This window comes from Stomoxys calcitrans, chromosome 5 (genome assembly GCF_963082655.1).
Source record: "Stomoxys calcitrans chromosome 5, idStoCalc2.1, whole genome shotgun sequence".
Taxonomy (NCBI): Eukaryota; Metazoa; Arthropoda; class Insecta; order Diptera; family Muscidae; genus Stomoxys; species Stomoxys calcitrans.
In genome coordinates, this window is record NC_081556.1 from 149,998,811 (window position 1) to 150,015,904 (window position 17,094).

General features: G+C 38.3%; 2 protein-coding genes across 7 annotated transcripts in view; one reads left to right on the forward strand and one right to left on the reverse strand.

Moving 5' to 3' along the window:
- The window catches only part of LOC106090187 (uncharacterized), a 57,090-nt gene that overhangs the window by 22,977 nt on the left and 17,019 nt on the right, over positions 1-17,094 (forward strand). The window lies entirely within an intron of this gene.
- Positions 6,312-11,331, reverse strand: LOC106090188 (lysozyme c-1). 6 transcript variants are annotated; one of them, XM_013256304.2, is made up of 4 exons: positions 11,191-11,331; positions 7,750-7,962; positions 6,616-6,792; positions 6,312-6,554 (listed from the first exon to the last, which is right to left on the reverse strand). In XM_013256304.2, exons 2-4 carry the CDS (start codon positions 7,910-7,912, stop codon positions 6,352-6,354), a joined length of 543 nt encoding a protein of 180 aa, XP_013111758.1. In that variant the 5' UTR covers positions 7,913-7,962; positions 11,191-11,331; the 3' UTR covers positions 6,312-6,351. The 6 variants fall into 6 exon arrangements, with proteins under 6 accessions (XP_013111758.1, XP_013111756.1, XP_013111757.1 ...); XM_013256302.2 differs by having other exon boundaries at positions 11,182-11,331; XM_013256303.2 differs by having other exon boundaries at positions 11,178-11,331.

Here is a 17,094-nt window from a genome sequence, read left to right on the forward strand (position 1 = left end):
GTCCAAAATAGTTCTTCCATAAAATACTTTGCATGCTCTAAAATTCATTTAACAAAACACAGAAAAACGACCTTTCAAATCCATTCAAATATTCAACGGTTTTTGGATCCATTGCTGGCACTCTTTGAAACATGATGTGTTTGTTTCGCAGCAGCTGTCTAAAGTCTAGTTTTACACTCTGAAAAAAATTTTTCCTGAGACTTTTCTTCTTATATATAAAAATCAATTTGTGTTTGTTTGTAGGTTTGTTTGTTTCTTTGTGTTTCCTTATAGACTCAGAAACGGCTGAACCGATTTTCTTGAAATTTTCACTGATACAACATTTTTTTGTTATCTAAAGGGGAGCAGACTCTCCCCCTTACCTTAATTTTCAGAAACGCCAGATCTCAGAGATGGGTGGTGCGATTTTTTTTGTGCTCTCTTAGTAATCTACAAACAAAAATTTGGTATCCAAATTCCGGATGGGGCACCTAGGGGGTGGGGGGGGGGGGGGGTAGTGCGGCCCACCCCAAAACCTAGCAAATATATATATACACCAATCACGACAATATGTGACTCCAATCAAAGGTATTTAAGATTAGAAAACGTATCTGATATCCAATTGTCAGAGGAAGTGTTTGGGGGACCACCCCAACCCCAAAAACACTACTAAATCGGACATATTTACCGACCATGGTAATATGGGATTCAACTGAAAGCTATTTGCGAGTAAAATACGAATCTGATAACCAAATATTTCTAGGGGTCCACCTCTTCCCCAAAACACCCCCCAAAAAGATTTATTTACTGACCATGGCAATATGGGGCTAAAATAAAAGGTATTTGAGTGTATAATTCGAATCTGATATCCAGATGTGGGACCAAGGGACAGCCCATTCCCGTGAATATACCCCAAAGAAGACAAATTTACGACCATAGCAATATAGGACTAAAACGAAAGGTCTTTGGTAGTAAAGCATGAATCTGATATCAATATTCGGGAAAAGTGTCTATGGGGCCACCACACCCCATGACACCACCCAAATAGGAAGTATTTGCTGACCATTGCAATATGACGCTCAAATAAGAGGTTTTTTAGAGTAGAACACGTATCTGAAATACTATTGCGCCTTATGACTAGATCCCGACCTCTAAGACTAAAATCAACGTCAATACTTAGTTCAGCACCTTAATCTAATCAGCTATTTTCCAGTAAACTCCGGCATCTATAGTCTCCTCAGCCAGCAGTCGGGGTAATCTATCACTAGGCATTGCAAGTACCTTGGTAATATAATTAAAGTGCATCCTGAGGGTGTCCAAAAACATACCTGGTAGCCCCGTTTCGATATGCAACATTTAGTTAGGCATATTACTTTGTAAGTATGCAAATGCAAATTTTGTCGATGAAAATTCCACTAAGGAACAGGGGCAAAACTTCTCACATATCAATGCAGTGCAGTCCGATTCAAGTTTAAGCTCAATGATAAGGGGCCTCCTTTTTATAGTCGAGTCCGAACGGCGTGCCGCAGTGCGATACTTCTTTGGAGAGAAGTTTTACATGGCATAGTACCTAACAAATTTTGCCAGCATTAAGAGGGGAAAACCACCGCTGAAAATGTTTTCTGATGGTCAGCCAGGATTTGAATCCAGGTTTTGTACCTTTTTAATGTAGAACCTGAACAGTCTCTCTACTTGCTCCTCACTTCTGAGCGCCGTAAAACAATATAGACTTGCCAGCGGTATTAAGTATCTTCATCTTATTCGAAATGCTAATTCTTCCGTTGTGGATGTAGCGTAGCCATGTATAATTAATAGCCATTTTTGCAGATTGTAGTTTGATAGGAAGATGCTTTATAAAGGAAAGGTTATACGTAATATTCATACAGAGATATTTGTACTCATTTACGACCTCTATGGGCTCAGTGCCGTAATACCAAGACAACAAGATACCGAATACAACAATCTTAGATTTGGTCAGGCTTAAACTTAGACCCCATAAAGAGCAATATGCGCATAGAGCATCAATCATTGACTGAAGTTTCGTCGATGAGTCCGAAAGCAGGACAATATCGTTTGCATACATAAGCACCCTAATCTCGACCTCGCCAATGCGTACACCACCGGCTAGAACCTCATGTAAATCATTTAAATACAAAGCGAACAGTATTGGACTCAGATAACAGCCTTGACGGACTCCCTGAGTAACCTTAAAAGGTGTAGATAGGGTTGAATCAACCCCTACTTGACTTGTGGTGTCAAGTATGGGATCTAATAATCTTTGATAGAGAGACCCAATGTGGCCAATTTATAAAACAGGTAGTTTCAAGGTACCATGTCAAAGGCAGCAGAAAAGTCAACAAAGCATGCGAACGTCTTTTTGCTTCTCCTCCAATTCAAGTGAACTATGCTTGTAAGGTTAAAGATATTATCAGTAGTCCCGTCTAAATCCTGCCTGGTATTCATTCAGAATCCGATTTTGCTCTACCCACGAATAAATTCGATTCAACACTATACCGGTGAATATTTTGTACAGTGTGTCAAGCAGAGACAAATCTCTGTAATTCGACACCACATTTAAGTAAGCTTTTTTATGCAATGGGATGATTAACGATCTGCGAAAGGACGAAGAGATAGACTCCCGAAGAAAAATAAAGTTAAGCAGATGTAGAACTTCTTGTAGAAACGAAACTGGAGAAGAGAATTCAAAAGGGATTCTATCGAAGCCCGGCGCCTTATTACTTTTCCATTACCGAGTACGAATAATAATTTGTGCCGTCTACAAATGGGGCCATGTGCTACGGCAGCACCCAAGCCATCTCATCTTCGTGAGAGCTATATGACAATAAGTCAATAAAGTATTCGTGGAACGAATCCGCATTAAGGTCGTTTCCAACAATCAGCCGAGCTCTTGATAGTATCCTAGCCCTCAACGTGCGAGTTGTGTAATGCCAATTAGTTTCTATTGCAGGGATTTGTATAAAAGAACATATTGGTTGCCCAAAAAGTAATTGCGGATTTTTTAAAAGAAAGTAAATGCATTTTTAATAAGACTTAGAATGAACTTTAATCAGATATAATTTTTTTACACTCTTTTTAAAGCAAGCTAAAAGTAACAGCTCATAACTGACAGAAGAAAGAATGCAACTACAGAGTCACAAGCTGCGAAAAAATTTGTCAACGCCGACTATATGAAAAATCCGCAATTACTTTTTGGGCAACCCAATACTTTCAATATATTGTCTCATACAAATCTGGGTTTTTACCGAAATCAGGATTTCTACCGAACTCTCCAAATAATAACTCGTGTTCTACCAAACAAAATCAGGATTTCTCCCAAACATTCCTAGTACTCTTTCGCATGTTTTAAGAAACCTAGGTTTGGTTTTTTGTTCTTCTCTCATAACATCTTAAATTTTGTTTGGTTAAATTTTCACTCCATGTAAACATTTTTCTGTGAGTTTCTGAACACTCCAACTACTCCCCCGTCTGTTTTTAGTAAACAAACAATATCAGTATTTCATCTCAACACTCCAAGTACTAGCTCGTCTGCCCTTAGTAACCAATTCTTGATTTTTGTCTCTTCACTCATCATCTCGCCTAATATCTTGTTTGTTAATTTTTCGCTCTGTGTAAAAAATTTGCCCAATTTCTGTGAAATGTCATTGGTGAGGCTTGTTTTACCACAGGAAATTAAGCACCACATCTCATTTAATAAACGCCGCCTATATGACATGTTAATTAAGCGTGTTTTTATTTTTACCAAATGTCTGGGAGGAGAAAAAACTGTATTTTAAATGTCTCTTTTTTTCTTCTTATTTATGTCATTAGTGGGATGAAAACCTTTTTTCGTTGTTGTTGGATTTTATAGCTCAACACCAAACAAACACACAGAAACTCCTACACATGATCATCACCATCCCACAGTGATCTTTATCGCTCCTAATAAAGTAAAAACCACATATCAAGATGTGAAGACAACAGCAACAGTAACATTTAGAGGTGGGTAGCAGATTTAAATTCTGGCCCTGGATTTGAAATCACCAAGGAAATGATGGAGTAATAAAAAAAAAAATTATTCAATGTGGAACCATTCATCCCCATCGAAAGTATGGCATATTTAATTTGGCTATTTAGTCATGATAATTATTTCTTGGTTGGAGGGTATAACATTTTATTCAAATTATGTGAAGATATTGATCTAGAGTGGGATTAGTGAAGAGGTATCGTACGGGGGCTATGAACAAAATATTGATGTGCGATTTTCAGCAACCACATGGCTGAATAATGGAAGTTTCAGTCACTTGCCAAAAACCAAAAAGTGGAAAGGCTCCAGGATGCACTTATAAGGCGAGGTCATGCGAACAGCTGAGTACAATTTTTTTAATTTTTGTTTTAATTTTGACACAGCTGTGATTTTTTTCTAAAATTTAAAAAAGATTTTCTGTTTGATTCTATATTCTACACATAAGCAACAAAACAATGTTATAATGTTGAAAATCAAATATAAAACACATTTGAAGAAGATAAGTTGTACAACAATGTTTATTTCTAAAACTACACACTTTACGGCATTTGCCACTCAAGGTAGTTTCGTTGGGGGTAGAGTTTTGTTGTTGTGCTAATGACGCTACCTCTTAATTGTACCATGGATAGGCTCCAAGAAAACTTGGGATGTCATAACATGCCAATTAAAAATGTCACAAATAGGAGAAAACGACATTCTCAATGTCAAGAACCATCAAAAATTCAAAAAATTCTATGTCAGCCGATTGCTTTCCGAAACCTTATTTAAAGAATCCTGCAGCAGCTAATTGGTTTAACTGAAGAGCAAAGAGATGTTGGAAAGAAAGAAGAAATGTAAAAAAATCTTTAGAAAAAAGAAACTTGTGAGTCTGAGCAAATCAAGTTTGCCAGGAAACAAACTCATACCCAAAATTTTTGACAAATAATAAAACATTGGACTGATCGTTTCTATGGAAATTAAGATGATAATCTGTTAACAAATACAAAATATGGGTCGCGAATGTGGAGAGAACATTTGTAGAAAGTGTATGCGATTGTAGCCGTAATAAAGATAACTCCTTAGCAGAATGCACTTACAAGGTGAGGCCATACGAACAGCTGACCACAATTTTTTATTTTGATTTTGCAGCACATCCTAATTTCAAAGGCTTGATATCACAGCTGTGATATTTTTCTAAAATTTCAAAAAGATGTTCTATTTGGGTCGATATTCCACACATAAGCAACAAAACAGTGTTATAATGACGAAAATAGAAATATAAAACACATTTGTAGAGGTTAAGCTATAAAACCAAATTTATTTCTAAAACCACTTTGACATTTCAATTTAATTGTACTATTACTCCTTATCAATCCATGAGGACAGTATTGAGTTGTTCTTTCCAGTCAGATTATGTCAAAAAACTTGGTTAACCCAGGAAAGTCATCCCTAATTTGTTTACAATAATAGGCTTTTCGTGAAATTTTTCTTTCCTTTGCTATTTATTTGAATTAAACAGCTGGTTGTCAAAATTGTCAATTTACATACGACTCATCATGTTTGCTATCACACCTGTATGTTATTTTCGTATGAATAAAAATTTGAGAAAAAATCCGATTTTTTATGCGTAAAAATTGTTTAAGTTGTGAGAAAGCTAGTTAAATTATAAATTTTTAAAAACCTTTTAATTTGGGGTTGCTTTCATTCGACTGGCAACAAAAACATCTGTTTTCTTTGTTTTTGTCACGCTCTATTCGAAAAAACTTGCATGTGCTATTTTGAAAAGTGATTTTCATATGTTAGTTTCGTTTTTGTCACACGACATGTACAACTCAACATGTGCTAAATTTGACATGTCTTAAGACAACTACATGCCGTTTTATAGTGCCTTAATGTGTCGTGGGTCTAATACCCTGCTTCTCTATCGTTTCAATGCCAAAGCACAATGAGCGCGTTGAACTTTGGTTTTGAACGTCGCGTTGCAAAAATTCAACTCTGCACACAAATTCCACAAATGCAACGCGGAAAAGTTAAAAAATGGCAAATTTAACACATGAAACCGAGCGTCATTCCCTGTTGTCACACTTGAAGTAGTGTCTTTGGTCGTCAAAGTTAAAATTAGTTAATTTTTTGCGAGTTGCTTTTTTTTGAATTTGTTTACAGAGTTGCATTTTTCAACAATTCTTTGTGTGTGTTGGCAAAACGTCGATCAGCTTAATGGCCGCTAGCACCATATGATTTGTGGTTGTTGTACAAATGAGACCACCTTTAATTGTTTCGCCGTGGGTCCCTTGATGGAAATTTTGTGGGAAAAATATTCAGGTGGACCTTTAATTCGTAATCTAGTTTATTTCTTTTTTAAAACTTAGTTAAAATCGGAAATTTGGTGATATATACGATGTCAGACGTGATAGTGGGGTTACTGTGTTTATATTACAGGTCACACTTAAATTCGGTAAATTTTGGGTATTGCGGCAAAACGAACTCCAACCATTCCAGTTTTGAAAACCTTTCAAATCGAATATTCTTTGAGCGCACTGAACATCATCAGAAATGTCATCGTTGAGGAAATCTTTAAGAAAAAAATAAAGAATTTTTAAAAATAGTTTGTTTTTTGTAAAATATCTTCATACTTTCACATTTCACTTTACAGCAGGGATATTTTTGTGTATCGCAAGCAGTCACTTTGCCATTACCAGCATCGCATTCCTTGCTGCTGATCTGGAAGATGCCAAACTTATTTTCTCCATTGCCCAAGCGGGTAACTTTTTTAGTGTCTCTATCGCTTTCATGTTCTATCAGACAGATCCCTACCGAAGAGAGAGAGAGAAAAAGCTTATTTATTTTTCCAAATTTTATCTTCATACCATAGCTCAATAATATAAAAGTTGACCCATTTGTACAATAACATAAAAATCATGGGGCAAAAATCCATCGAACAAAAATCTGACATCCTCATAGCGTCAAATCTGATCGGCTGTTGATATATTTACTGAGTAAAATTTTTTCTCGCGAAGTGCACCTATCTTTTAAAGAGTTTTTGTTGTGTGTTTGTGTTATAGTTAAGAACCATAACAGAACATTCGTTGAGCAGTGTTTTTGAGCGTCGCATTGCAAAAATACAATTCTGCACACAAATCTCACAAAGGCAGCAAGGCGGTTTTAAAAAGGTGGTCTTACACGAACAGCTGTTAATGGCCGGTCAGGTTTGACGGTATTAAGATGTCATTTTTTTGTTTGCATTCTCTTAGTTGTCATCCTCCTTCTTAAACATGCTCTACTCATGTACGCACACGGATACATACACGCACACAAATTTCTTTGTGTGTGTTGGCAAAACGTCGATCAGCTTGATGGCAGAATGGCGGATTGCACCGTAGGATTTTTGGTTGTTGTACAAATGAGACCACTTTTAATTGTTTTGCCATGAAAGGCAAAAGTTAAAAAAATTTTCAACTTTAGTGCTTGGAAGCGAGCGTCAATCTGTGCTACCACACGTAAGTGTTTTAGTCGTCAAAGTTAAAAGTTGTTTAACTTTTACCAGCTGATTTTTTGACATATGTATATTTGCAGAGTTGCATTATTCAACGCGACGTTCCTCAATGCGTTCCTTCTGCATAGGCCTTTAATGTAGATTCGAAATATTTGATAGATTTTCTTTTTAGAACTGTCAAGTAAACCTACTTTGAAGCTGTTTTAAGTTTTGTGAATACCGGTGTTAATGTTTAGCCTGGCAGAAAATATTTAAATTACTTGGTCCTACTCACAATTGGATAAAAATGTTTTGTTGATTTTATATTTCTCCACCAGCTCTCGGGATAATTCACAGCGCAGATATTTTTTACCAACCACAGGGGAAGCACAATTCAGCAACAATAGAACAATCGCAATTGATGAAAATAATTTTAGCTTAACACGCTGGGGCCACATTGCAATGTCTTATGACCAAGGAGGCTATCTGTTTCAAGACTTCTGTTGTTCTAAAAATAAATTAAAACGTTTTCTTTATTATTTAAGAAGCCCACAAAGGCATACGGAGTAAATAAACATCATTGATGTTATACATGTCACATGACCCCAATGCCAATAATTTTCCTTTCAAATTTCTTTTACTTTTTTTATCTGCTACATTGAGATAACAGCTGATAACAAAACGTGATGCTGCTATCGTTGTTGCCTTAGTTGTTTGTTTACAAACAAAAACTTATTATTTGGTCTGGCAAGCATCATCATCATCATTATTATCGTCATCCATCATCACACCATCAGTCATAATGTCTCAACTAGCAGAAACAGATGTCAAGAGAAAACAAACCAGTTAGATAAACACACGGCAAAATATATAGACGTACACAGCTTTGTACCGAAAAAAACAAGCAAAAGATGTAAACAGAGTTGCCAACAAATTTCGTTTTAGACTGTTCGAAGAAAAGACCATTGGCCATTTTGGTGGCACTAAAAATTAATAATAGGTAATATACACTTAAATAAATTGAAATAAAAACGTTTATTTTACAAAATAAAATAAGTTAATACTTAAATTTTGTAGAATGAAACTCGACGTCTGTTAGTTTATTTATTCGCCTATCCGTTGGTGAGCATAATTTGAGAAGCAAAGCAAAATCACAAACAAAACTCAGAAGCTATACAAGCTTTATTGATCGTTTGTCACAAGACAACAAAATAGAACAAACAATAAAATTGGTTAGGTTAGGTAAGGTTTAAGTGGCAGTCTGCCATTAGACTCACTTTTGGACGTTTTCGTCCATTGTGATACCACAGGAACAGAAGAAGGAAGATGCCTTCTAGTTCCTACCATTGAATCATCCAGATCGCTTTAAAAAGCCCAATAACTTGCAAATGTTCACATCCGCTAAATCAGACAGGTTCTCAAAGAAATGAGAACCTAAAGTGGAACTCCTTCTGACTGCTAGTGCGGGACACACACACAGAAGGTGTTTTATTGTCTCTTCTTCTTCGATGTCCCTACAGCTTCTGCAAAAGTCGTTGCTGGCAACCTTCAGTCTGTCAGCATGTTTTCCGATTAGACAGTGACCTGTCATGACGGACACAATGACTGAGACGTCTGTTCTAGTTAATGACAGCAAAGCAGTAGACCTCTTCAAGCCTAGATCAGGCCACATAGTTTTGGAATGCTCACAGCCCCCTCTTTGTGACCATTTATCATTCGTTGCTATTCGGGCCTGGTCCTGAAAATTTAGCTTACATGTCGCTTGAGGCATACCCACAGATTCCAGTGTCCCTGCAGCGTGTAAGGTTGTTCCTAGTCTTGCAAGCTCATCTGTTTTAGAATTCCCTGGGATATCTCTGTGGCCCGGCACCCAGAACAGGTAAATTTTGAACTGTAAAGCTATCTCGTTGAGAGATCTGCGACAGTCGGGGCGGTTTTTGTGTTCGGAAATACGTTCTCCAGGGCTTAAATGGCTGTCTGAGAGGATATTTATGCCAATCGTTGTAATAAAATTATAAATTATATATTATATTATATAAATTATATCTTAGCCTTTCCACCACTTCCTTAATTGCAAGGATCTCTGCTTGATACACACTGCAGTGGTCGGGTAACCTCTTGGATATGACCAGTTCTAGATCTTTAGAGTACACCCCTAAGCCCACCTGGTCGTTTAGTTTGGAACCATACGTATAGAAGTCTATGTAACTTCTATTACCAGGGATATCGTAGTTGCAATCGGTTCCATCAGGAATAGTGGTACAGTACTTTTTATCAAAAAGCGGCTCAGTTAGGGTCTAATCCACAGTGATCGCTGCAATTTGGGTAGCCACAATGTCCAGAGGCATAAGATGTAGCATTTAATTCAGTGCATCAGATGGTGTCGTCCTCAGTGCGGCTGTGATGCATAAACAAGCCATCCTTTGGATCCAGTAGGTAGATTTTCGAAGCGCCGTCCACCAGGTCTGCCAACTGCATTAGGTGGATTTTTGAAGCGCCGTCCACCAGACCACAACACCAAATATAATTATAGGTCTGACAACTGCATACAGCATAATAGGTCTGACAACTGCAGTACATACCCAATGCATGATACGAGGTCTAAATCCCCAACTTTTGCCAATGGCTCTTTTGCAGGTGCATAGGGCAAGAGTGGCTTTACTTGCTCTTTCCAAAACATTGGATTTGAAGTTCAATTTCCTGTCCAGCAAAACACTCAGGTATTTTGCGCTTTCTGTAAAGGGAACACTTTCTCCACCCAAGGAGGCATACCACTGGTATGCCACTCGGTAGCCCACTTTGCTGTTGCACGTAGAGCTTCCTGAAGTATATCTCTTTGAGTGCTGCGAAACTTTCCCCTAACCGCAATTGCCACGTCATCAGCATACGCGACCACTTTTAGGCCTTTTTCTTCCAGAGACAATAATATACTGTTAATGGCTATATTCCAAATTAGAGGAGGCAGTACACCTACTTGAGGAGTTCCTCAACTGACCCATCTTTTTAGAAACACAAATCCCAAGCCTGCCGTAATGCATCTTTTAGTAAGTAAGTTATTAATAAACTTTCTTACGATAGTGTTGATAACGCGAGTTGCTGGCAACCCTGTATCTGACAATCAAACGGATTGTCCTACAATTGCACAAAGGCCATATGTGAGAGCATGGTATGTTGTGTGCTGCAGCATGTGTTTGTGGTAGTTGGTGTGCTTGCCTGCCAAACTGATAAGGAAGAAACATCTTTCTATTCAAACCCCAAAAGGTAAATGGCAACCTTTTTCCACCAATTCTAGGTTGGCCAATGATCCAATTCATGGACTTATAGTGAAAACTTGATTCGGCCTATAGATTTCCCCAACGTGTTGGTGCAAGAAATGCAATACAGCTGCTTAGCCGGCAACAAGGGGTTAAATAAATAAAACACACACAACGGCCACGGTGCAAAATTCAAATTATTCAAAAGGTTTTAAAACTCATACAAAATCAAGTCTGTTCAACATTTGCACAAAATCAATTTTAGAGGCATAACAAAAAAACAACACCAGCAAAAAAAAAGCGATCCACATTTATTCTTTTAGCATGACATTGTGAACCTTTTGTGTTAGACTGCTTCTTCTTATTTTTTTTTCGTTTCTCAGAAATATTGAAACCAAAGCAACCAAAACAAAACAAAACGATAGAAAGAAAACACTTGTTGTTTCAATAAGTACGTTTTATACACTACAAACTCTGTACACGGAACACGGAATCCTATTATACGCCAACCGACGAGCAACAGCCGCCGCAACACTGCCTTTAGCTTCTGCGGTGACGAAGAGCACAATAATAATAATTATGGTTGTCGTGGTTGGTGTACTGGTGCCGACGTCGACGACGACTGACTAGCTAGCTATCTGACTGTCTTATTGTCCGTCCCTGTTTTATTTAAATATTTTTTTTATTTTTCCTCTTTTTCGTATTTGAATTTTATTTCTTGTTGTTGTCACGGTTTTATACAATTAAATGAACTGTTTAATGATTTTGAGAATAATAAAAGCAAAAACTTCTGAAATAATTCAAGTCGAATTAAAGTCACACTACCCTTAGATAATTTGAAACAACGAACTTAGAAAACACGCAATAAGCTCGACCCGAACGACCAACGACCTACATAATAAAGAAGTAGATGCGAGCGAATCATGACATTATTACCAGGTCGTGTACCGTAAACAGCTGAATGCAATTTTTTCTCGCGAAGTGCTCTAACTGTCAACGAGTTTTGGTTGTGTGTGTGTATTATAGTTAAGAACTATAACACAGAAACAACGAAAAACGGCGCGAATTAGCAACACTCAAAATCAGAGTTGAACTAATCACTGATTTTGACAGATGCGCTCAATATTTTGTTGTTGGGCAACTGCCGTTACCTGTAAATGAATATATCTTTATCACTGCATGCAGACGGATGAAGCGGACGACGGATATGGTTAGATCTACTTTACTTACTTTAATTGGCTATGACAGAACATTTGTCCCACTAGCCAAACTTGGAATAGCGTTCCAAGCGCCTCGATCTTTTGCGCTCATTCTAAAATCTCTGACACCAAGTTTTGAGGTGTCTTCCACCACTTGATCTTTCGATTGGGCTTTTGGTCTACCCGGTTTGCGTGTACCACCGTGTTTGCATTCAAAAGCCTTCTCCGCTGGAGCTTCTTCATCCATTCTGACAACATGACCTAGCCAATGCAGCCGCTGTATTTTGATACGTGTAACTATGCTATCGTCGCCATACAGCTCGTGGTTCATACGTAGCCTATATTCTCCATTAACGCAATCTGGTCCATATATTCAACGAAGAATCTTTCTCTCAAATACTCCAAGCACTGCCACATCTACTTTCACAAGTACCCATGCCTCATATAACAACACGGGTAGTATCAGTGTCTTGTATAGTGTAATCTTCGTCTGTCGAGAGGGGGCCTTGCTTAGTCCAAACTGCTACTAAGTCCAAAGTAGTTACTGACTATCTCAAAGTTGTGGTTCCCAACTTTCTCCATTTTCTTCATCTGCTCGGTTGTACAAGACGTTTAAGGAGTTAAAACCATCCGTTTCGTCTATCTCCATTTAATGCCAGACCCATTTTCACTGACGCTCATTCGATTCTTTCAAAAGCTGTAGTTACTACTTCCGGTGACCGTCCTATGATGTCGATGTCGTCGGCAAAGGTAAGTAGCGTGTGTTCTCTTGTGATTAGTGTGCCATATATTTTCACATCTGCATCTCGTATAATCTTCTCCAGCAGGCAATTAAAGAGATCCCACGATAGGTTGTCTCCTTGTCTGAAACCTCGTTTGGTATTGAATGGTTCGGAGAGATTCTTTCCTATTCTTACTGAGGAACGCGAATCAGCAAGTGTCATCTGGCAGAGTCTTATTAATTTTGCAGGGATACCAAACTCAGATATGGCTTGAAATACTTTGAACGTGAAGGGGCATCAAAGCGGATTTGTAGTCAACAAAGAGATGGTAGGTGTTGATTTGTCCTTCTCGGATATTTTGCAGGACTTGGCGAAGTATTCACATGGTGCAGGGTGGATTTATCAGGTCTGAAGTCGCATAGGGCCTAATTATCTCATTGACTTTAGGCTTTAATCTTTCACACAGTACGCTCGAGAGTATCTTGTATGCATTGGGGAGGAGATTTATTCCCATGTAGTTGGTACACTCTGTCTTGTCTCCTTTCTTATGTACGGGACATAGTATGCTGAAGTTCCAATCATGGGGTGTGCTTCATTCTAGCCAGATTGCGCAGATAAGCTGATGCATACGCCATATCAGCGTGTCGCTTCCGGTCTTAAATAGTTCAGCGTGTAACCCATCGGCTCCTGCTGCCTTGTTGTTCTTTAGTAGGGTCACTGTTACCTGGATTTCATTCTGACTAGGAGGTAAACATTCTATACCACCATCATTGATTGGTTCTGCGGTATAATCTTCGCCGACAACTTCGGACACTAGCAGTTGGGTAAAATGTTCTTTCCCTATCCTCAGCATGTTATCCATGTGTCACTTACCAGATTTCCTTCCTTGTCAATGCAGGAGGATGTGCCCGCACGAAACCCATCGGTTTGATCTTTAATTCTTTGGTAGAATTTCCGGACTTCATTCTGACTCCTGTTTATCTCAATTCGCTCACACTTATGTCTTTCCATTTTCTTTTTCTTTTTGCGGAATAGACGTTTTTCTTCTCTCCTTTTCTCCCGATATTTCTCCTTTATCTGGTGCGTTGCTACTGATTGCAGGGTTGCTCTATATGCCGCATTCTTGGCTTCAGTAGCATCTCGACACTCTTGGTCGTACCATGGGTTTCTTGGGGGAGGCTTTCGGTACCCAAGTACGGATTTCGCGGCATTTTCCATGAAGTGGGGAATGGTTTGCCACTGCGCCATTATATCATCGGAACAAGGAGTGCTTTCATCAAGCAGTTGGAGGCTACTTTGCAAATACAACCACGAACTTTCCATTAAGGAATATGGACAAACTTCTCACATGTCAATGAAGATCGGTTGTGGGCTGAACATAAGATGCGAACGGATATCGTTTTTCGTCGAATGCAGATGGTTGAAGCGGACGGACGGATATGTCTAGGTCTACAATATGGTCGCAGATCGACATTTCGAGTATAGTACACACTTATCCTTTGACCTAGGAATAGAGTATTTAAAATTATATAAAAACTTAAAATGCTTGTAACTCCTTAGTTTAGCTGTTTTTTAGTGCTGTTCGATTCAAGTTGTACTTCCTTTATATAGTCGAGTCTAAACGGAGTTTTGCAGGGCAACACCTCTTTTGGGAAAAGTTTTTACATGGCTGCTTGCCATTTATATGGCGTAGTACCTCACAAATCACATGTGAGTTTAAACTTTTTTTTCATGCCCTATAGTCATAAATGGCCTTACATGGAAGAGGCCCAGCGTTAGCTAACGCAGGTCACTATCCGCTCGAGGAACTGGCTACAGGAATAGGCACCAGGTGCAGATAATAGTCACCAGGAACGGCACCGCTAGATCTCCAGGCCGAAGAACGCTCTGCACTTTTCAAGGCGAAAGTGAACCTACGCAAGACTACAAAACTGAAATACGGGAAGAGACTACAAGAAAGTGGCAGACACGGTGGGAGAACGATACATACTGGATATGGTCTGCGAAACTGATCTCAAATATAAAGAAATTTTTATATTGGAGATATGAAGTTTAAACCTATTACATGAGCAAATGATGTCCGGACACGACTTTATTAGGAAATATTTACACAAATTAGGAAAGTGGTGCACTCATTTGTGCCTCTTCAAAGATGAAGAACTCCGGGATGACGTTGAACATACTTTCTTCAACGGCACTCAATGGGAGGAGCCCCTCGCGTCCCTTGAAAACCAAATAGGATCAATAACTGCAGAAAATGTTGTGGACAAAATGATCAGAAATATTGACAACTGGACCGCAGTAGCAAGATATTGCGAAGACGTCCTAAGACAAAAGATCTCAACGAGACATAAGTGATTTCAACGACTGGAGCTTGAACGCAAGCGATAAAACGGACGAAGGTGTTGGGACCGATTTGAAAGTCACCTCGAAGTAATGCGAAAGCGGTGCCGAAGAAGACTTGACTCAGGTGGGCTTTAGGTCGGCAAGGCAAATTGTAAGCCCAACATAACACATAGGTGACGACCTATGTGCATGTAGCCAACCATTTTAACCCAAAACAAGTCATAAATGGCCGTTAAAGGAATTTTTGTGGTGGTGTTGTCGGCGCAAGTTATCAATCAACCGTTAGCTTCCTCCTGCATTCACCATTCACTAGAGACACCTATTGCCCAGAATAGTGTACAATGTATGTGTATGTTGACTTGAGGTCCTCAGATACTTGGACTCATATTTGTATTCTAATCCTAAATACCTTCCATTTAAAATCCACTCTGGTTTGAACGATTGTACATTTCTATTCCCAATTTGGGGGTAGGGCATTCCCCTCAGGTATTCTGCTGCAAATTAGGTTAGCAAATTCGTGTTCTTATCCCAGGGATGCAAGGAAAATTCTTTTAAAACTGTCAAACCTTTCCGAGATCTGTGGAAAGGGGGACGAGGGTTCTCCCCAAACTTCATAATTTGTAGAAATTTCACTAAAATACATACGAAGACTTTACGAGTTCATGCAAAGCATGCAACAATTCCACTTAAGTGAAGCTTGAGGGAAAGTACCACTCATTTTTGGTGTTATTCAGTGTAAACGAATACGCTTATGTGAGAATCGGTTAACTGAAAAAAGTTTCTAAACCTCAAATTCCGTTCTTATATGTAACTGAAATCGCTTTAGTGATATAGTTGTTTCTATGGGAAACTATCTGAAACTTAAAAAAATCATGTCATCAATAAAATTCGCAAAAACGTTTCAACACATAGCAGCTTATGGTTTAAATAGTTCCAACTCGAATCTAATTTCACCTATCCGAACTACATTAAACTGAAAATTACGGATAAGTGAAACTAAATTGATGTATTTTTAACGTTTCATTTATCCGGTTTCGATTGTACATAGGTATGTATATAAGAGAAGAATCTTAAAGCTGTAATTACCTACCTTCCAACGAATGTGTTACAAACCATGTAGCCATGCAATAATCAATTCATCACCTACACTATACAAAAACAAATAATTACTATTGACTATGCACAACGCGTTTTTTTTTCTCTAATGTATGTGTATGTAGTTGATTGTTGATGTTTAGCAAAGTGTAACATCCCACTATGACAAATTGTTTGTGTGTGTAGCGAATATACTACCATATAATAAAAGTAAGGGGTAGGCGGAGGGTTAGTTAGAGACGTAATGATTATGTACACTTTCTCATTTATTTTTTGTTTATGTATTGTTATTATTTTCAAAATCATATGCTTTAGCTTATGCCGCCACTAAAGAGAGAGAGAGAGAGGGAGAATCAGACTTAGAAGTAAAGAGTACATTGATCAAGAGAATGAGAACTTTCATTTAAATGCAGAACAACGTGTGTGGTTGGGTATTCCGATGGCAATAAAAATGTTTGGAAATTTCGATTGCAACAAGCTACCCATCGTTATCAGTTATTCATGATCACCTACTACCCTGAACTTCATAGTATAGGGGAAAAACCTACTTCCTTCCCCTTGCTGCTTTGTATTCAAGTTCTTCCTTACCCTTGCTTCTTTGAATTCAAGCTGTTTAAATGAATTTAAATGTGTTGTTTGTTAGAAAAAAAACAAAGGATACAGTGACCTATCTTATGTCAGGGAGGGTCTTTAAGGCGTTTGTTTGTTTTTTGATTTGTATACCCTCCACCTTAGGATGGGGGTATACTAATTTCGTCATTCTGTTTGTATCACTTGGAAATATGCGTCTGAGACCCCATAAAGTATTTATATTCTTGATCGCCATGTCATTTTAAGTCGATCCATGCCCGTGCATCTGGCCGCCTGTCTGTCGAAATCACGCTATATGCTTGAAATTTTGCACACATACTTTTTATTAGTATAGGTCTGTTGGGATTTTAAATGGGCGAAATCGGTCCATGTTTTGATATAGCTGCCGTATAAACCGATCTTGGGTCTTGACTTCTTGACTGAAATATTTGCA

Excerpts from the sequence above, each read along its gene's own strand:
- LOC106090188 (XM_013256304.2), bottom strand. The coding sequence starts at position 7,912 with ATGTGGCCCCAGCGTGTTAAGCTAAAATTATTTTCATCAATTGCGATT. Across the intron at positions 6,793-7,749 it reads CAAAACATTTTTATCCAATT|GGATCTGTCTGATAGAACAT; the intron begins GTGAGTAGGACC and ends TCTCTTCGGTAG. Across the intron at positions 6,555-6,615 it reads CTGTAAAGTGAAATGTGAAA|ATTTCCTCAACGATGACATT; the intron begins GTATGAAGATAT and ends TTTTTCTTAAAG.